The sequence below is a fragment of the Rhinichthys klamathensis genome, unplaced genomic scaffold (genome assembly GCF_029890125.1).
Source record: "Rhinichthys klamathensis goyatoka isolate OS25496 unplaced genomic scaffold, OSU_Roscu_1.1 h1tg000339l_1, whole genome shotgun sequence".
Lineage (NCBI taxonomy): Eukaryota > Metazoa > Chordata > Actinopteri > Cypriniformes > Leuciscidae > Rhinichthys > Rhinichthys klamathensis.
In genome coordinates this window covers 143,610-165,954 of record NW_026606853.1, presented here as the reverse complement: position 1 = coordinate 165,954, position 22,345 = coordinate 143,610, and the positions used below count along the sequence as shown (strand labels likewise).

Genomic DNA, 22,345 nt, shown 5'->3' with positions numbered 1-22,345 from the left:
AGAGTTTTTGCTTCAAATTGATCTGAAAATCATTCTGCCTAATCATTCACATAAAACAATAAATTGTTTTAAATTGTGAAAAACATTTTTTTTGTTTGCAAAGGCAATATGCGGATGGGCGGAACGGCCCAACCCCCTCATGAATAATTAGGCAGTTCTCACCTGAGCAGACTGCATACTAATGAGCCTTTCATTCAGGGGTGTCACACAAGAAAGAATGCAAGGATGCAATATATATATAAATAAATAAATATTTATACACACACACACACACACACACACACATATATATATATATTTATATATATACATATATATATATATATATACAAACAATCAAAATATAAATGAAAGCCAAAAGCACATTTTTAGTCACACCTTTTAGCCATCCACCGCGGTAAAAATAAACCAGTCGCATTTCATAGTCGTACGCGATATGACCGCCAGGTGGCGCAAAGGGACATTTAGCAAAACGTAAGTGGGGCTAATGTCTATTAACAGTAGCCTAAGGATGAAATACAACAAGTTATGGTAATTTCCAAATAAGCCTACAACAAATTGTTGGTATAATATACACTCACCGGCCACTTTATTAGGTACCCCATGCTAGTAACGGGTTGGACCCCCTTTTGCCTTCAGAACTGCCTCAATTCTTCGTGGCATAGATTCAACAAGGTGCTGGAAGCATTCCTCAGGGAGTTTGGTCCATATTGACATGATGGCATCACACAGTTGCCGCAGATTTGTCGGCTGCACATCCATGATGCGAATCTCCCGTTCCACCACATCCCAAAGATGCTCTATTGGGTTGAGATCTGGTGACTGTGGAGGCCATTTTAGTACAGTGAACTCATTGTCATGTTCAAGAAACCAATTTGAAATGATTAGAGCTTTGTGACATGGTGGAAGTAGCCATCAGAGGATGGGTACATGGTGGCCATAAAGGGATGGACATGGTCAGAAACAATGCTCAGGTAGGCCGTGGCATTTAAACGATGCCCAATTGGCACTAAGGGGCCTAAAGTGTGCCAGGAAAACATCCCCCACACCATTACACCACCACCACCAGCCTGCACAGTGGTAACAAGGCATGATGGTTCCATGTTCTCATTCTGTTTACGCCAAATTCTGACTCTAACATCTGAATGTCTCAACAGAAATCGAGACTCATCAGACCAGGCAACATTTTTCCAGTCTTCAACTGTTCAATTTTGGTGAGCTCTTGCAAATTGTAGCCTCTTTTTCCTATTTGTAGTGGAGATGAGTGGTACCCGGTGGAGTCTTCTGCTGTTGTAGCCCATCCGCCTCAAGGTTGTGCGTGTTGTGGCTTCACAAATGCTTTGCTGCATACCTCGGTTGTAACGAGTGGTTATTTCAGTCACTGTTGCCCTTCTATCAGCTCGAACCAGTCTGGCCATTCTCCTCTGACCTCTGGCATCAACAAGGCATTTCCCCCCACAGAACTGCCGCTCACTGGATGTTTTTTCTTTTTCGGACCATTCTCTGTAAACCCTAGAGATGGTTGTGCGTGAAAATCCCAGTAGATTAGCAGTTTCTGAAATACTCAGACCAGCCCTTCTGGCACCAACAATCATGCCACGTTCAAAGTCACTCAAATCAACTTTCTTCCCCATACTGATGCTCGGTTTGAACTGCAGGAGATTGTCTTGACCATGTCTACATGCCTAAATGCACTGAGTTGCCGCCATGTGATTGGCTGCTTAGAAATTAAGTGTTAACGAGCAGTTGGACAGGTGTACCTAATAAAGTAGCCGGTGAGTGTATATAAGATATAATCTTTTAAAACTGTAAAAGGCTAAAGTATAGGCCTACACTCACAAGACAAAACGTTTTCTCGCTCATGTGAGAAACAAACGTTTGGGTATTTCTCAGTGAGAAAATTCATAGCCGAGCGTATAGAACTTACGGTTCATCATCAAGATGACACGGGTTCAAATCCCGCACAAACATGGTCTGCTGTAAATTGTATATTTATTTAGATTTGTCTAGCTCTAAAACTCTGTTACACCATACAGTTTTTTTGCTTATATTTATAAAATACAATTATCATGCACTTCCATTTTACACTAAGGAACAAAATAGTATCCAACAGAACGACTTTGCATCTGTTTAATAATAGGCTACCAATCGTAATTTCAAAAGCAGTTCTGTAAAAAAATAAATTATATATAGGCTATATATATTTTTTTTTTTTGATTCCAGGCTCTCACGCCACACCCCCGATTTCTCACGCTGAAGTGTCAACCCGGTCGGTCAAATTCCTGAAAGATATAGTTTATCTATAGATCTACCTGTTGAGCCACTCGTGATCGACTAGTTATACTGCAAATTAGTTAAAATATCCCGTAATCTATCTAGAGCGAGCGTGCATGCGAGACAGATATTGTGCTCCAAACAGTGCGCGCGCATGGCAGAGAGGTCTGTTCCCTACAACCTAGAGTTTTTAAAAACATGGTTTTAAGTAAAGTGTGATTTGCCAGGGGGGACTGGGATTTCCTTCTGGTCTAAACATCCCTGCTTCTGCTGAATTATTTTAATCCCCACACCCCTCCCTCCACAGCTAATCAATGCTATAGGCTACTTTACCAATATCAAATATATAAAATAGAGATATGCAACAGGCACGTTTAAACGACAAACAATAAAATCAAAACCAGCGTTTCAGTTGTTCATTAGTTCCAGTGGCCCTAATGCATGCACGGCTTTTCAAAATTTCACAAAGCGTGTTGAGATTATTTTGAATGAAATATTGAAGTTTATAATTAAGTGTTTTGGCACACCACGCCGAGTGGCCCTATGCATTTTTCTAAAGTCGGGTTTTATTCTGGCATCGTGAGTTAGTGTTCGACAAACGCGGCGGAGCGTTCATTTAGATTAATTTATTTTTCTCATTATTACAGCTAAAATAACTTAATAGGCGACTCCGTAATTTTTTGGTCATACAGATAAGAGTAGAGTAGCTTACATCATTCAAAACTGTAAACTTGTATTCATATTAGGCTAACGACAAAAACAGTATATCTGTGTCTCTGTCTCCGGGAAAATGAACCGAAAGTCTCTTCAGCTCAGTCACGATAAGAAATCGGCTAGGTCTAAAGCCTTTAAATGTCTAAATATTTAGGCTAATAAATGTTATCTGATTGTGTAGGCTAATCCATATGAAAACGAGAGGTAGGCCTACAGAGGATCAACTCAAACATGCAATGTAAGCGCTTCCCAATGAGAAAATGACAAGACAAGGGTGAAAATCTCGCTCTAATTAAATGTAGGCTAAATCGCCCTGAATTAAAATGTAAAAACAGATCAAATAATGTATTTGTCGAAATGTTGCGATATTGTTTCATTTAAGTTCATAATTATTATATAAATGTTATTTAATTTAGCAGCATTACCACGAAGCACCGTGTTTCGATATTTATTTGAATAATACAAAATAAAATAAAAACTTAATTCACAAATTGCATGCCTGGTTGTAAGGATCCAAAGATCCCTGTAGACTTTAATATTGAGTTGAACATTTTGTTCATGACAACAAATTAACAAGCGTTTTTTTCAGATTATATTTAGTTTTGCTTGGAAAAAGCTGTCCCAAACCAGTTTTATTTCATCAATTATTGAAATAATGAAATATTTAGTAATAAACTTGACAGAAATATCACTAGGCTACATGTAACTTAAATAATTTAATTCCTTCATTATCAACACTGTCTAGAATAGCGATTTAAGTGTGAATTGCGACTTCTCTTTGTGTTAAGTCAGCCTCAGACTCCGATAGCTGTGGGGGGGTTGGAGGGTCAGTTGCTGGACAAAGGTGTTAATGTTCCTCTTTCAAATGGAGAGTGTCGGATAGCCAGCCTGATGAGCAGGCAAAATTATTGTAAGGATAAATCTGTGTCCAAATGTAGGCCCCATATCTTATTAAATTATAAATATTGTAGTTTATTTATTGTAGCCTATTTAAAGTTTTTTTCAAACAAAATTTCAATTGAAGTTATTGTAAGGTGAATTCAACAAGGCATGCTGTGTCTTTGAAGCAACAATTAAAGGCTAAATAATTTTTTCGTGATTTGTATGGCTGACACGCAGCGACATATAGGCCTACAGTATTATCAGCTGTATGATGTGTTTTTACCCTGAAATGTTTAATTTCGAGAGAGACCCGGTGCGCGCAGCGAGGGAGACTAAATAAACTTGTTAAAAAGAGATCCAGCGTGAGAGAGACAAAGAAAAACGCATGTTTTTAATTTAATTATGTTTCTTTGGACAATTTTCGTTTTGTATTGTTTTAATTGTTTAATTTAGCTGTAATTTCTTTGGCAATACAAATTTAAAATGTCGCAAGAATAAGATTAGCCTAGTGTTTCTTATTTTGCATCGCAAAAGAAATAAACTCTAAACCCGATGCAACCCTGTTTTAAATTTAAAAAAACTGTCCCGACCCTTTATTTAAACCTTGAAATGTTCGAACTTGGTTTCAAACTTAAGTAATTTTAGTGTTCTTTTACATTACACAATAATTTAGCAGACTAAAGACGAGCTTTTTCATTTTCTGACGCAATCGGCTGACAATCTTCCTTCATCAGTTTTTGTCGTTTGTGCAGCGGCTGCGGTTCTACAGGAATGTAGCAAATTTATGTTGTAATGATAATTAAACAAAACTCTTGACTTTAAATAAGTAAACAGTTATAAACAGTTACTATTTAAGCATCAAGGTGGTAAAATATAAACGCTGTAGGACAACATCGGTTAACAACATATAGGCCTATGCTACTTTGAGATTCGATCTCGGGTCGATTGAAGCTCCTCGAAGCTCGTGTTGTTGCGTTGATCACTGAGCTACCGTCTGTACGCTGTTAAAGTTGTAAAGCCTCATTGATGTAGCCTAAATGTTTTTATTGCAATGTTTTATGTTGAAATGTTTTCATTATTTATTCAATTACATTTCAGTAGCCTAATTTCAGTATTGTGATTATGAATTATTTTAGCTACGTTTCACTTGTTGAATTCATCTGCTACCAGCTTTCAATCGCTCTGAATGAGCCGCGGTGCGGTAGCAGATTACGCATTAGGGAGAATAAACCGGAATAAACTAACACTTTTATGATTGTAGCGCCTCTTAGCGGTAAAAGGCAGCAAATACACCACACATTTTACCGCCGCGGTGGAACGGCTGATGTGGGCATTGTCATGGCTTGCCTCGACATTTGCGTTTGAATAGCGCGCGTCCTCCGTGGGCGTGTCAGATTAACGCGTAATGAAGTGTAATGAGCTGGGGAAAAAAATACTGACAGCACTCTCTTTTCATACAGATTGCATAAACTGAGAATATTTGTTTTTTATATAAATTACTTCATTTAAAAGAAGAGAATTCAAGCTTCATAAAGAAAAATCTCTCGTGCCTGTGTGACAAGTAATCGCGGAGTTACAGTTAATCTTAGGACGCGTTTCAGAATGGACTTCACTGACAGAGAGAACGCAGAACTCGCATCATGTTTGTTTTTCTTTATTTGGTGAAAAGCACAACACTTTGTTTTTATTGTGAGTATCCACAAAAAAAATAGAAACTTAACAGGATCTAATGATGTATAACACTTAAATGTAAGATCAAAATCAACCGAGTATTTTGAGTCTCTTTTGCACTGATAAGAAAAAAAGCGAGCAAATCACGCCGGCGTGATTGCCGACCCCAGAGGGTTAAATACTGCCCACTGGTTTCAGCACTGGCGTTCCATCCTGTTCTCTAACAGGACCTCCCGTTCATGCTTAGGGCCTCTGTGGCGGCCTTAGTGCCCTCCGCAAGCTTCTAAGGGTGAGCTTGTAGGGACATTCCCTCTAAAAAACTCCATGTTCCTGTAGATTGGAGGATGAATCCTGTCATCTAGCCTATTGGCATCAGGCTGAAGGGTTATCCCTGGCACCCGTCATGTCCTGTGGATGAGTTATATGAGAATATATAAGAATTTTGAGTCTGCTTCCTGTTCGTCCTACTCCCTGGAAGAGCGGTGGCATTGCCCCCTCTGACTCGAGGGCGTGGGAGCCACTCTATCTAATCTCTGCCTTGGCACTGAGATTCCCTGGGTATTCATCATATATAGAATCTGTTTGAGTATGCTTCCTGCTCGTCCTGCTCCCTGGAAGAGTGGTGGTGCTGCCCCCTCTTACTTGTCAGCGCGGGGGCCACTCTACCTTATTTTTGCCCCGGCACTGAGGTGCCTGGGGGCAATATCATGATTCTTCAGGTATTCCATCCTCCATCGCATGTGTCAGATGGTCAAGGTCATAGCCTTGGAGGCCCTTAGCTTAGGCCTCGGGCTGGGAGGAGTTAGTCCATCTAGATATGTATCAAGGGCTAGGAGATATATCCCTTTGTTAATTAGACAGTGGTTATCTGAGGAAACCTTTCATAGTTGATGTACGAGGTGCACCTTGGCCTTCACCTCTTATCTAATACTTGCTACTGTCCGGGGTTCCCTTCCATGGGGTTAGCTGAGCCTTTGGCTCCAGACCTTCCCTTGTTACACCAAATCTTATGACAGTCTAGTTTGGATCTGCCCTCTACTCATTCCTATGGTCCTTGAGTGTGCCAGATGCTTCACACCAGGGTGTATTTCTCTCAGTGTGGTGGCGTGGGTATTCGTTCCCCAAAGCGTCGAGTATCGATGCAGCGGGAGTTCCCTTACGAAAGGGAACGTCTCGGGTTACTATTGTAACCCTCGTTCCCTGAGTAGGGAACGAGACACTGCATCCCTCGGCCACACTTTCCGCGCTCCTGAGAACGACTTTGCTTCGACCAATCAGAAGCTAACACTTCCTGTTTCCTGAGACCTTTTATAGCTTCCGGATCACGGTCACATGCGACGTCATGGCGCTACACCAATCGAGATTGGAATGATTCCATAGTTGACTTCAGACGCTACATGCCGAAGGCATTCCCCAAAGCGTTGAGTATCGATGCAGCGTCTCGTTCCCTACTCAGGGAACGAGGGTTACTATAGTAACCCGAGACGTTCCCCCACTTCTGAGAAATTCTGATTTCTGTGAACATGATGCTGAGCTAGAAGTCTTCAAAGGAGTTCTAAGTTTGTGCCTAAGTAGAGCGCAGTCTCGGGTCGTGGGACGTGAGAGAATGGCGCGAGGCCGGTGGCGTGAGTAATAATGAATGACACCTGTGAGACGCACCGGTCTCGCATCTCTCACGGAGGAGCGACAACAGTGAAGATCGAGAGAGGAACAGGCCTGATTTTATGTTGTGTTTTGTTTTTCTTTTGTGTAGCCAGCAGTCGTCTGTGAGGGGGTGCTGACTTATACTTTCATTTTTGTATTTGTTTATTTATTGTATTAAAACCTTTAAATGTTCGCCGGTTCCTGCCTCCTTCTTCCCATAACAACGAACCCCGTTACAATCACAATTTATTTATTCAACGCAGAAGAAATTGATTGAGACTCATGGAACCATCAAAATCCTTCTTCAGCAACTTCACGACATGCTTTCACTGCAATGGCCATCCAAGTATACATTTAATGAGGGCCTCTGAAAATAATAAGCTGATGGATCTTTTCATAGTTAAATGGATCTTTAGTTCCATTTCCTGCTTCCGGTTTTATTCTGTCACTTAGGATTTTACCCAAGTATGTGGGATTGTATATTGATTGTGTGTTTAGAATAGTTATGTTTGTGGTTTAGTTAATAAAACTTAAGCACAATACGTATTTGGTTCTGATTCTCTGCTAGCAACAAAGTTTATTTTACGATTTAGATTTTGACTACAGGCTCTTAGTAGTACTGTACAATAAGAAAGACATTTCCCTCCCCCGGAAATTAACATTTCTTAGAATTAATAAACAATTAACACGAGTGTTCACAGGATCAAACAGGTTGATTGATAGTAATATTAATTTTACTACATTAAATTAATTATATTAACTGATCCAAATATTCATTATTAATTATTACAAATTATGATAGATTATTAATAGTTCTTTTGAGCTAATATGCTACAAACCCCTCAAAAGTCAAAATTGAGGCATGCTTTTTACAAAATTATTATCTATATAACTTGTAAATACTTTACATTCTGTAAAAGTCTGTTGCTGGTTCATTATTTTACTATCAGACATGACCTCATAAAATACATGAAATAATCACAATCAATACTTTGATTGAAAAGGCACCAATCAAAGGGTTGCTATACATACAATTTTAATTGCTATTTCATCACATAGATAGATGATAGATAGATCAGACTCTACAGCTGAGTGACAGTGAAATCAGAAATGTCTCCCTGCATCACAGCCTGGAACGGGACAAGCCAACATCTGATAACTGGAGTTGAAGGAAGTGTGTAGTCTGTGACATCCTCCCTACACATACATTCATAGATTAAAACAGATATACAATAAAGGAAAAATCAGCTGTGTGTCTGAGCACTTTTCATCACTTACAAGCTCGCCTTCACTTCCTGGTCCATTATCTTTAGAGTTGGTGTTTGTGATCCTCGAACCTCCTCATATAAAGCCTCAGCTTTTCCTTCAATATTATCCACAGTTATTGAGATTGTATCCCATGTTGGTTTAATAAAGCAAGTTACAAATCAAAATGTACCATTTAATTGCTCACCCAGCTAACAAACAAAACAAAAATATGTCTAAAGATAGTTTTGCTAACGTTCCCATTAAGTTAAAAAATATTATTTCTGAATGTTCTCTGGACATTCAAAACGTCCAGTTTTTTTTTTAAATTTTCCGAAAACTCTTCTTTTTTTTTTCTCTTGGTTATATGAATGTTAAGAGAACATTCCATTTTATCATTCTTCGAACATTAGGTAACCATTACTTTTGAATATTCTCTGAACATTATGAATCAAGTGGTAAAATTAGAGGAATGTCCATCTAAAATCTTTTTTTAAAAATAAAGAATAAATGAACAATATTTAAATCATGACAACTCTCTAATTAGTTTTAGCATGTCATTGAATATGGGGATGTTATTGTATTTGGTCACAAGATCTGCTACACTGCTGCTGCTGCAGAGCAAGTATATGGACACAGACACACTCCTGTCAGCAAGTAAGATATGCTTCAGCTGCATAAATAGACACATAAATACAGTAGCAGATGTAGACAGGTGGGGCAGGTGGAGGTGGAGGGTTTCAGTGGAACATTGATAGCGCTCTGCAGGGCTAGCTTACAGCAAACCAGACTATTTAAATGTAGAGCAAGCAATATCATTGGCTGCAGGATCAGCAGAGTCCAATCAGCTTGTGCTATGTGGAAATTATTTAATTGCTTGCAGACTGCATGTAAACCTATCAGCCCACGACCTCTAGAGTTTCATGACTGAACTATATAAATAACATTTTCATGGTAATGTTTTTGAGAACATTATTAAAGACCAGATAACTATGAACAAACATTCCATTAATGTTACTGGAAGAACATTTGTTCATAACTTTGAGAAAACCTTGCCAAAACGTTAGCTTAAGTTCTGAGAACGTTCCCTGTTAGCTGGGTCAATTGTAAAGTGTTAATACATGTTTAAATGTTTAACCAGTGAAGTACTCTTACCTAAAATGCCCCTCAAACTGACATCTTTTGGCTGTTGCCGAACAGCAGGCCACAGAAACACTTCACCATTTTTCTTGTGAAGAAGAATAACAACATGTATGTTTCCCATGGTAACGTCCATTTCATTTCTTCGTAATATCAGTGACACGCTGTTGAAACAGAGAAACTGATGAATGAATTCTACTTCACAGAAAGAAGCCATAACATACACAAATGTAGTAAAACACTTATAGTTTGAGTATATACCCCTCTGTATTGTGTTGAGTAGGTTCCTGGTCCCACAAAAACTCAACCTGATTCTGGCCATCTTGGTATCTGATAGATCTTGTGTTTATTGTCAGGTGATGGTTTGTTTTGTAATGAAAGGCAATTTGAATGAATCCCTGTTGTCTAGTCATGAATTGTCCATTCATAGAGAACTCTAAGACACACAGAAAGTCACACAGTATGAGTACATACAAAACATTCAATAAAAAAAAAAAAAGGATGACTTCCACAAGGATGTGCATGAAGAGTAAATGTGTAATAGTTACCGGAAGCAGAATCCTGTAGCAGTCTGAGTTTCTGAGGAGCAGGAACGTCAAAACACAGTGGCTTAGACTGACCAGCAGCAGGCAGCAGGAACCGGTTGCTACCAACTCTTGGAACTAAGAGAAAACATTAGCAAATGCTGTATCATAATTATTTTAGAAAATTGACTTACATAATAAGTATGTTTGAGGGATCTTTATGTACCAGACATAGTAAGGAGAACACTCTCTTCCTCTGCACTCTCCTGTAGCATTGTGGGCATTTGAGCTAAGAAGGTGCAATTGATCAAATTAGACTTTCTTGACACAAGGCAGAATCAAAATTACAGCGTATTCATACGCACCATAACTGGAGATCATCAGCTTGTGACCTAAAAAAGGGGGGTTTAGTCATTAAAAAGTCAGACTATTTATAATACAGCTTTTCATTCTAAGTCAGTTTATCAATAATTTACTGACCGAAGCACTCAATAAATAATGAAAAAAGGTCAATGTACCAAAGCATTTTGAAATAATTAAATAGAAAAATAATAATTGTAAATGTAATTAAATATTATTATAGTAATTCAAATGTACCGGATATTATAATATTATAATTTTTCTCAAATATTTAGTAAATAATAATAAATAATATTTAAAAAAAATACATAATACAAATAATTACTTTCACAAAAAATATGCTACATTTAAATCATTTTCTTTTCATGATTAAAATGTATTTCCAAATATTGCTTTTAATATTGAAGGGATAGTGAAAATGAAAATGAAGGCATAATTTACTCACCCTGGTGTTGTTCTGATGCAGTATGCGGTTCTTTCTTTTATGGACTACAAAAGGAGTGTTTTTTATAAAAATGTTCTGCTTGTGCTCATCCATATATAGGCACTGAATAGCAACCAGAATAAATCTGTCTAAATAAGATGCAAAAGTATGACAGAATGATCCCATGTTACACGTGTTGTATATTACAAGTGCTCTGGGGTATTCGATAGGGTTTGGTGAAAACAAAACAAAATTGTATGTATTATTTAAGGGAAATCCTGACTTTGACCATTGGTCTTCTGTGCTCGACTGCGTGTTTGTGAGACCCTATTAGCCCCGCAGTGCCCAGGAAAAACATACAAGTTGTGAGAAATCAAGATTCATAAAAACTGCAACATGAAATATAATGCCTAGAAATCGCAAAAAGGTATCCATGTACTTTCTCTATGACAGAACTGACAGTTAACTGATGTGAACTTGATAACTTCTTCTTGTGATGAACAACAGATATATTAACCTCAAAGAAGAAGGTACATTAATTGTATTTCATGTTGCGTTTTTTATTAATCTAGATTTCTCACAACTTGGGTGTTTTTCTGTGCGAGTCGGTGTCAACTGGGGCGCTAGTAGAGTCTCACGAATGTCATGCACAGAAGACCAACGGCCAAGGTCAGGATTTTCGCTAAATTATACATTACATTTCATTTTTGCTTTTTATCAAACCCTAATGCCCCAGAATACTTGGAATATACAACAAATGGGATGGGATCATTATATGATGCTTTTGCATCTTTTTAAAAAAGTTTTATGCTGGTTGCTATTTATCCCCATTATATGGATGAGTGTAAGCGGGACTTTTTTTTAAATGCTCATTTTGTGGTCCATAAAAGAAAGAAAGGCATACAGCATTAGAACAACATTAGGGTGAGAAAATGATGACTTCATTTTTATTTTAGGGTGAACTATCCTTATAAGAGGCTTCATTTCTGAATCGCACCTAATGCCTTATTTTATTTATTCTAATTTTATTCTCTGCACTTTTTTATGTGGATTTTGCTTTTAATAAAGCAAATTTGCAGTTATTTTTTGTAAAAGCAAAAACAAAGTAACCAGTGATAAACACATTCTCGAGAAAGTTTTTTCAACTTTTATTAGAAAAAAGGCATACCATGGATCGCTGGATAACCAGGAGGTGGACCAGGTGTACTGAACCGCATGGGCAGACCGGGCAGACGACGCCGACTGTGCTTACCAGGCCGACCAGGCCGACCAGGCCGACCGTGCAGACCAGGCCGATGGGGACTGAAATGACTATATCCTGGTACTGGGATATAAAACAAGTGGTGAAAATATCAATTTAAAGGCAGATGCAGTTTATTGAATTTTGCATAAAATGAAAAATCACCCCATCTCCTTTTTTAAATGCATGTTATTTAAAGTGCCCCTATTATAGATTTTTGAAAATTACCTTTCATGTAGTGTGTAACATTGCTCTAAGTGAATGAAAATATCCGGCAAAGTTCTCTTTCTAACATTCGTTCGGTATCTCACTATGGGTACGCCTCTGGGCGTGTCCGATCGCGGAAGCACCAATTACACCACGTCTGCCAACTATGGCAGACCAATCGCTGCAGCGATCAGGGAGTCCCGGCTCCCTGTATATAAACGCAGCTACCTGCCGTTTCGTCATTCTCGCTCTCTTCCCCGTGGAAGATTTCGGAAGCTGTCCTCAGCAGACTTTGGGAACTATTTGCTTGACTGTTTTGAGACGGAGTCGAAAGGTAACGTCCCAAACGCTATATTTTCCTTAGGTCGTTGAGTGACTTCGTCACTTAAGAGTACGATAACTAACGTGTCAAGACGAGTTTTCTTGCTCTTAAATTCTCTAATCTTTTTCCAAGTTTTTCTGGGCGCTTACCACGCATCAAAAGGACAAGGAAAATGATAGCTCTCTAAATCGCAGCACAGCTCCGTACCAGTTGTCACGTTGGGTGAGAACTCACCGTACGAAGAGAGTGCTAGTTCCATCATGGACACCGCGATAGAACCGGAGAGCCCTGGAGGAAAAGGTCGCCCTCCACATCCGTGTGCTTGTGGAATGTGGATTTCTGCTAAGGATGCACACAGCCTCTGCATCTCCTGTCTGGGCGCTAAACACGCGCAGGCAGTGCTGTCAAACCCCGAGGGATGCCCGCACTGCGCTACGTTCTCGACTAAGACCCGAGAAAGAAGGCTCCGCGTGGCAGTTGGTGGAAAATCGGACCCATGCCTCTATGCTCAACCCAGAGAGGAACCCATGGATTGTTCCCGGACCACCACCTCATGGGCAGAGATGATGGAGAAGGTGTCACCCGTCCTTCCCCCGCTGTTCGAGGATCCGTTAGCGGGTGAGGAAGATGACGATGATGAAGTGTTGTCGAACATCCTCGAGGACGAGGACGACGACGATGAAGATGCCATTCTTCCCCCGAACCAGTCCAGGCCACCGAGTGCACAGGATGAGAGTTCACCTTCCCCTGTACAGACGGATTCAGATCTAATCGAGGTCTGTCGCAGGGCCGCGGCTAGATTATCGATCGACTGGCCATCCCAACAGACAGGTCAAGGGGCTGAAAGAGACCTGTACGATGGAAAGAGACTTCCGTCACGTCTCCCGCCAGCAAGGCAGTTCATCCCAGCCGTCCCGGCCTGTGTGACGGAGATGAAGAAGTTTTGGGACAAGCCTTTTTCTCATCGAGTGCCCGTCAAGGGTTTCTCGAGGCTTGATGTTCAGGGAATGGAGGATCTAGGTATGGGGGATCCTCCCCCGGTGGAAACTTTGGTTGCAAATCACTTGCACCCGGGCCGCAGGGCGGCACTCTCTTCAACCGGAGCGTCGCTGCCAGGGAAAACAGAGCGCTTCGCCGCCTCTGTTTTTCAGAAAATTTACAAATCAACTGCACTGTCTGTCCGTGCTTTGAACACGACGTCCCTCTTTACAGCCTATCAAGCGGAGCTATTAGAGGAGATGGGTCGTCAACTGGACTCCGGATCTCCCAACCCAGTGCTCTGGGAGGAGATATGCGTCATCGCAGATTTGAACCTGCGCACGTCCCGCGGAGCAGTTCAAAGTTGCGGACGGAGCATGGGCTTAGCAGTTGTGGGTGAGAGATCGCTGTGGCTGGGTTTGTCAGGGCTCTCTGAAAAGGAGAAAGCAGAATTTCTGGATGCCCCTATAGATGCCATGTTCGGCGCGACGGTAACGGCGATGCGGCAGCAGTGTGACCAGCGGAAGAGGGAGGGAGAAGCTTTCCAGGTCTGTCTCCCTAGAAAGCCGGCGGCTCGGCCTTATCACCCGAACCGGCCGAATTTCAGACCGTCAGGCAGAGGAGGGCATTCGGATTACCAGCCTTCCCGCTCTGCTCCACCATAACAGCCGAGCAACACGGCCCCACAACCCGGTTTCGTTAGACCTAAACAGTCTTTCGCGGCTGCAGCAGCAAAACACAGATCGCCCGCCCCCCAGGGGAACAAGAAGAGGCGGTCGACCTGATACGTCAGTTCAGCATCAGAAAGGGTTGGGAGACAGCACCCAGGGTTTCTCTGTCCCATCCCTTCAGAACGATTACTCTCTCCCTCCCGCGGGGAAAAGGAGAAGGAATTCAGAGGTAAAATGTGTTTGTGTGGACAGTTCAGAGTCCAATGTGTGCGGGAATGTGGCCACCGTTCTGCGAGTGCCCCTCAAGAGATCGTCTCCCCCTCCACCTTCGAGGTCTGTTACGAGGGAAGAAGGTCTAACGTTCACAAGCAGTTTTTCAAAAATAAATTTTCTTCTGACGCATCCAGGTCAAATACCGAGGGCGCAGAATGTGAAAAAAAGAGAAAAAGATCACAAAAGAATAAAACAATCACAAATAAAGACCAATATAACTCAGTCACTGGAGCGGTCTTCCCCCCCTTTGCCGCTAGAGTGTGCTGCGGCACCTCTAGTGAACGAAGACGGGAAGGGCCCACTCGCTGCTCAGACAGTGAACAGTTCATCCCTGGGTATTAACCACCGTAGAGAGGGGATACAGGCTTCAATTCGCTGTAAAACCTCCTCTGTTCAATGGAGTGGTAATTTCAGTGGCCAAAGGGGAAGCAGCTCTGGTTTTAGAGGAAGAAATAGCCTCTTTAATGAAAAAGGGAGTGATAAGAGTGATTCCAACAGAAGAGAGCCACAAGGGTTTCTACTCCCGTTATTTTGTGATTCCCAAGAGAGGGGGAGGTCTCCGTCCCATTCTGGATTTACGGGTCCTCAACAGCCACCTCAGAAAATACAAATTCAAAATGCTGTCTATCAGAACGTTGTGTAAAAATTAGTGCTGGGCCGTTATCGGCGTTAACGTGCTGCGTTAACGTGAGACTCTTATCGGGCGATAAAAAAAATATCGCCGTTAATCAAAGTTGGGTTGGGATCATAAATAGCTTTTTCGAATATCGTTATATTTTCACGCAATTCTAATGTGTAGTATGACGCCGCGCCTACTGTCACAGATCGCGCAGTAGGGTATTTTCCTGTCAGGGACACAAGGTGTACTTTTACTTTGTTACGTTGGGCGACGTTCCTCTCGTTACTTTATTTTAATGCAATACGTTGTTAAATGAGTTTATTCCAAGCGCGCTGTGTCCTTTGTATGGGCATGAGCGATGCTCATTTACAAATGAATCACTCTTTTGAGTCGATTCTGTTCAAAGACTTCATCAAACAAGTTGTCAGATGATCTGTCTAAATCGGTTCGCGAATCAGTTGATCTGTTCAGTTCCTCGCGCACTGAATCGTCTGAAGCGCTTTCAATTCACACTCGGAGTCGAAACAGGAAGATTTAAGAGCATCAAGAGCGTTGGATGAAGTGGCCGATCTACAGTCTAGTCTAGAAAATGCAAATCTGCAAATGCATCATATTTTTGCCAGCGATGAAGATCTTTATTAGTTGAACATCTTCGTAAGCTGTCTGTGAATGAATGATTCCACAGGACGATACATTCGATTTCATTTCATTCAGGTAATACATTGTGTGTGTATTGCGCGTGTATTGCGCAGTGGCATTATCACACGAATAGTTTACATTGATTGAAACTAATTTGTTTAAAAATGAGGCTATTGCAGTAACAAGGCAGGTTCACATAAAATTCTTATGACATATGATGACATTATTTTTTGATCTAACGAGCATTGGCGATGCAAAAACGGACTGTCGTGCGTATTGTTTTTCTTCTTCTTCCAATTAGCCTACTATGTTAAAAAAAAGGACGAAAACATGTTACTTGTTCAATTAATAAACAGTTTGTTTGATGACAAATCGCTAAAGATGAAATTGGCCTCCCTTTCTGTCATTGCCTTTTTTTTTTTTTCTTTTTTTTTTTTTTTTTTTTACGATATTCGACTTTTGCTCCTCGATTGTCGAATGGCATTTTTGGCAGAAATGCACACCCCTACGCGAGGCAAACTATTCTCAAAGACTTACTTTTAGTCATTATTTGGGTAGCACACATATTCTGAATGCCTTCGGGAGAATTCAAATGAGCCATTTTAATCTAGATTAATCTAGATTAATTTCAATATTAATCTAGATTAATCTAGATTAAAAAAATTAATCTATGCCCACCTCTAGTAAAAATATTCGGCAAGGAGACAGGTTCACCTCGGTGGATCTCCAGGACGCATATTTTCACATTGATATTTATAGATATTCACATAGATAAACCCGGAGATGGACGGAGCTGCTCTTCCCACGGAGGAGAGCCAGGTGGAGAAACTTTGAGCCAATTTCTGTTACGCCTCTGGCTGTGATACCCAAATTCTCTGTAAGAGAATTCTCTGGGTCCCAGGAAGGTGCGGATGGTGTGTGCGACGCTTTACCTTGCCACCCTCATCCCCATCTCCTATCGCCAGCAGGCAGTGGTGTGCAGTTTGAGGATGCAATGCCTTCTCATGCAACCCTGTCGGGACCCTGTGCTCCACCATACTGCCCCACTGTGATACGTTGGTAGTCCCCCTGACCCCGCTTGTATGGTGTGTGGAAGCCTGGATAGCACTTCCCAGCCCGTGTCGCTGACTCATTGGTCTATTCGATGCGATTCAGTTCGCCCGGCGGTCAGCAGTGTGAGGTTCACCTCAGTGGCAGACAAGGATGCTCCTGTCCTGCATGTGGAGATTGCAGCCGATATGAAGACAATCTCGGACCTGCATGTCTTGAATCGGGCCCTTCACAAGCTCCCATTCAAGAAGCTAACGCAGAGTCGCATCTCCGAATACATTCGTCCCCAAGAATGGTTTGCAGCGATCGACCAGAAGGACACATACTTTCGTGTCTCGATTCTCCCACGACACAGACCGTTTCTACTCTTTGAGTTAAAGGGATGGGCATGTCAGTACAAAGTCCTCCCCTTTGGGCTGTCCCTGTCGCCTTGTGTCTTCGGGGCGGCAGTGGCTCAGTGGTTCATGTAGGTTGTCTACAAACCGGAAGGTTTGACCAAGTGTCGAGGTGTCCATGAGCAAGACACCTGACCCCAGCTGCTCCCGACGAGCTGGATGGCGCCTTGTATGGCTGACACCGCCGTCGGTGAGTGAATGGGTGAATGTGAGGCAAAATTGTAAAGTTCTTTGTTGTAAAGGTGTCCATGAGCAAGACACCTTACCCCAGCTGCTCCCGACGAGCTGGATGGCGCCTTGTATGGCTGACACCGCCGTCGGTGAGTGAATGGGTGAATGTGAGGCAAAATTGTAAAGCGCTTTGGTGGCCATTGGGTCTGTGAAAGCGTTATATAAATGCAGTCCATTTACCATTCACGAAGGTCACAGAGGAAGCCCTTGCTCCTCTGAGGGAGCACTGTGTTCGCATTCTCTCGAGTTGCTAACAGTGTGTCTTTTCCCGTGCTGCATTGGATCGCGGCTAAAGGCAAGCATGCCATGTGCTGGTGCAGACGGACAACACCATGGCCGTTGTGTACATCAACCATCAGGGTGATCAAAGCTCCCGTCGCATATCGCAACTCGCTCGCCATCTCCTCCTATGGAGTCAGAAGCCTCTGAGGTCGCTTCAAGCCATTCATATCTCAGGCAAGCTCAGTCGTGCAGCCGACAAGCTATTATGACAGCCCACGCTACCGGGATAATTAAGACGCCACCCCCAGATGGCCCAACTGATTTGAAGACACTTCAGAGCCACACAGGTAGACCCTAGGTAGACTCTTTTGTTGAAGGTCAAATGTTTGCCCACCTTTATTTACAAGGTTTGTAAGATACTAAAACTTCTCAGTTCTCACCTGGAGGTCTGGGTTCCTCTCCTCCCTCTTTAGGTTTGTCGGCAACTTCTACTTCATCTTCCTGTGGCTTTGTGACGACCATAGAGGTGAGGGAGGTGACAAACTGGTATTTCAGGGACAGTTTGAGAGCTTCTTCCTTTTCATCCTCTTTCTCCTGTCCTTTAAGAAGCACTCTGAGACAGAAAGATGTCATCAATGTCCAGCAAAAAAAGCAGAATGTCATATCACTCAATAAACTTACTGCCTTTCCAGAATTTGCTTCACTGTAAGGTAGGCCCACAGTCTCGGCATGAAATCCTCATTCTCAGGTGGGACATCACTGGGGTCTTTTGCCATTACAGTTTCCTGATACGTCACGTTATTGCCTTTCTGCTCAGAAATAATAATACTATTGAACATTTTCATCAGGAATGCTGTCATCACCCCTTTCATCAATAACTTTCTCAGAAAACAAAGTGACCATTATACCAAACTTATAAACAATTGATCATCAATGATCCTAATACACAAAATAATGACCTTGGTTGAGACTGCCGAGGTAAAACAGCCCACTCAATCCCTACCAATTCAAGATATTGTAAAGCACCATGATGCTCTTACTGATACTGCAGTGACTTCAGTGGTGAAACTCTCCACACTGTTGTCTGTGATTTGTCCTGATACCACAATCTCAGAGCCATTGAAGTACAGGCTAAAGCTGGTCTTGGTAAGGTTTGTCCCGCCTGTGTATTTAAGTTGAATATCAGTGAGGAGAGGGACGGCAACTTCTTCATAGAAGCCCTACAATACAAACAGAAACAAAGGGTTTAAATGCATTGAAACACAGAACAGATAAGCACTGAGGATGAATTCACAGCTGATTCTATGTCGTTCACCTGCAGCTGTAGATCAGCGTCCGAATCTTCATAAATCCTGCGAGCAACTCCACCATTTTCCAATGACATCTTTGTCAGGAAGTCAAAGTTAACATCATATCCAAAACCAAGACAATATAGGGGAAACTTTAGACCAATTGCCTCTTTCACATTGGCCATTATCCTCTCTATGTTAGTTTCACCTGTTTGAGAAGAAAATAAGTCGAAAAATAAGACTACCTACAATACATACTTGAAAATCATGACATTTTTTGAGTGATCAGAAAGCAATGGAATCATTGGACAATTTCATATTTCTTATTCTTTTCTCTTACAGACAAAGAAAAGAACCAAATTTGGTTATGATGATAATCTACTGTTCCTAACTGCACTTTTAATTAGGTCTTAAACCTTTTATTAACAGGTCTTCTAATTACACTGAGTGAACTAGTGCTAGGATAAAACACATTAGCTTGTGTTTGTCAGTGAATCTGTGCCTGAAGTGGGATCTCCATCAGTCAGCAGGATCAGGATGGAGGCGGTTCCTTCTCGTGGATGTCGATTGATCATGTCCACTCCTGCTAGAACTGCAGCGTTAATGTCTGTGGCTAAAGGAAGAACAAACATAGTTGTGTCACATTGAGGTACAGCTTTCTTACTCCCTATTTAGAGTTAGGAACTCACCTCCTCTATCGCTGATCTCCTTCACAAAAGATTTTGCAGTCTCCAGGTTTCCCTCGGTAGCTTTCAGGAGTTCATTCTTCCATGTTTTAACTTCACTGTCAAAAGTGATCAATCCAAAGTGGTCATCCTCATCAAGATCACCTAAAATCTTTAGCAGCGCCAAACGAGTCTAAAGAAAAACACTTTCTTTAGGTTTCCTTAAGTTATTCTTTCTTTATTACCAGCATTGTTAAATAAAGTAACTCCACAATTATTTTAAAACATAAATACCTGTTATTTTAACATATAAATGCACAATGCTGCAAGATCCTTCAAAAATGTTTTGCCATAAAAAATGCATTGCTTGTTATTTCCTTTTAACTGATTTGGCTGAACTTGACATTGACATTTACCTGATGTATTTTTCTGCCGTTCATAGAACCGCTCCGGTCAATGATAAAAACCACATTTTTGGGAATACGTGGAACATTAGAGGGTGCAAAGTAGTGGACAAAATAGCCATTTGACACCTGAGGGAAAACAAAAGTAAATTCTGAATATCTTTCAAGTCTTTTTACACAGTCAGTCTTTTAAAGTCATTTGGCAAATTTATTTTACTCTCATAAAGTATGTTATTGAAAAATGTACCATGACTTCTCCTGTATGATTTGATCTTTCTACATCGTATGTTATAAGCAGGTCACCATTCAGTCCATTTTCTCCACAGCTTTTACACTTGGTCTGTTGATCTCGAGTGGGGTAGAAGGTCACCCATGCCTGAAATGATCAGTTTGCTCATCTGGTAACTTAGTTTGAAGTGTAATAGCATAATGAGAACATTTAAGCTAAGTGTTTTACCCCTCATTTTAAGCTCTTACGTCTTTGTCTGCTCTGGTGGTTTTGATGGCATTGGCCAGATCATCGGTGCTTAAATCTCCTTTCACCTCCAAGAAGGAAATTCCTGGTTTCTCTTGTATGTGAACATCAATCTAACGCGAGTAAAATAAATATGATCTTTTTATCCAGCTTAATTGATGATCTATTTTCCTCTTTGTTTCTTCTCCTACCTTGAAGTCTGCCACCGGCTGCATCGGTTGGGCATTGATGAGTAGCTCATATTTGCCAAGTCGGCGCTTTAGCAGTTCTTCGTAGGTCAACTCAAAAGTCACTTTACTAAAAGCAGCCACCGTCACTGAAGTTTTAAAGTCTTCTAAAGTCCTTCCAACAGATCTGAAATAGAAATGAATCCTAGTATATTAGTAAACATGCTATAAAAACACATTTAATTGATCTATTATTTTTAATGTCCAGTACTTGATCAGTCCAGCACTTTCTCCTCTAGATACTGCTCGACTGTACTGTTGCTGAGCTTCCTGCTTTTCCTTCACAACACCATCATATATCTTCCCCTCTATGGTCCTATGGAGAAAATGACAATAACATCCTCTTAATATGTGCATCTTAGAGATATTGCATAAAATAATTTATAAATATTGATTTTGTTGTTGTTTAGCTGCATTAGCAGACATGACCTGGAACCAATATGCTACATTTTGCTACACTAACATGATTATCTCTACTTATATAACACAACTCATGTTTGCCTACATTCTGAATTTGCTGATGAAGGCATTCTTGGGTATCTTGACCTCGAACTGGATCTCTTGAGATTCATTCACTGTGTTCGCCACACGGCTTGTGATGACGGTTGTGGCGTAGCGACTGGTGACCGTGGAGTTAATGTAGAAGCTGTATATATCCACATTTTGTTTCTGTTGAGACATAAAATAGTACTATCAGATTGGATAGCACATTTACTCCTTTTTGTTTGGGATTGTTCAAATATTTACTGTTTGAAAATGGCATGGAGAAAAGGCCTTTGGACTACATCTCAGTGTAAACTATTGAGTAATAGATAGTTCTCTTTACTCAGTTTAAATAATACCCTGCTGTTCAAACGTCAGTAAGTTTTTTTTTTTTTTTAAGTCTTTCATGCTCACCATTTATTTGATGTAAAATACACTAAAATCAGTAAATTTGCTTTCCATCATATTACATTTTAAAATGTAATTTATTTCCATGATCAAAGCTGAATTTTCAGCATCATAACTCCAGTCTTCAGGGTCTCATGATCCTTCCGAAATCATTCTAATATGCTGATTTGCTGCTTAAGAAACATTTCTTATTAGTGTTAAAAAAGTAATAAAAAAACTGCTAAATTATTTTTGTGGAAAACATGAAACATTTTTTAAAGGATTTTTTGATGATGAAGTTTAAAACAACAGCTTTTATTTAAAATAGAAATCTTTTGTAACATTACAAATATCTAGAATGTCACTTTTGATCAATTTAATGATAAAAAGTATTAATTGACCTCAAACCTTTGAACATTTTATATTCAACATCTAATGAATAAATAAATCTAATTTGTCTGGACCTTCATCTCAAATACAAATAATGAATCTTTTATATTTTTTATCTTAAACTGAGCGTTGACCCTCACCTTCTTTACAGGTTGTTGTGAACTGGCTGAGATGAGAAAGACGCCCAAGAGAATCAGTCTGAGAGCTGCTCGATCCATCATGACCTGCTCAGAAAGCAGACCTCGAAACACACACTGCCTTTAAACTCCTGTCGACATCATGCAATTGGCTATTATTGAC

The 22,345-nt window shown here is 40.7% G+C and overlaps 1 protein-coding gene across 1 annotated transcript; it reads right to left on the bottom strand.

The window, feature by feature from the left end:
- Window positions 1-7,731: 7,731 nt before the first annotated feature.
- LOC130106392 (inter-alpha-trypsin inhibitor heavy chain H3-like) lies at window positions 7,732-22,295 on the bottom strand. Its single transcript, XM_056272482.1, has 19 exons — window positions 22,186-22,295; window positions 21,291-21,454; window positions 20,997-21,101; window positions 20,750-20,912; window positions 20,561-20,671; window positions 20,331-20,459; window positions 20,096-20,212; window positions 19,704-19,872; window positions 19,517-19,627; window positions 19,041-19,222; window positions 18,766-18,945; window positions 18,407-18,534; window positions 18,173-18,338; window positions 12,047-12,206; window positions 10,119-10,241; window positions 9,832-10,006; window positions 9,586-9,734; window positions 8,464-8,548; window positions 7,732-8,382 (listed from the first exon to the last, which is right to left on the bottom strand). The coding sequence occupies exons 1-19, from the start codon at window positions 22,264-22,266 to the stop codon at window positions 8,268-8,270; spliced, it is 2,613 nt and encodes an 870-aa protein (XP_056128457.1). The 5' UTR covers window positions 22,267-22,295; the 3' UTR covers window positions 7,732-8,267.
- Window positions 22,296-22,345: the final 50 nt, after the last annotated feature.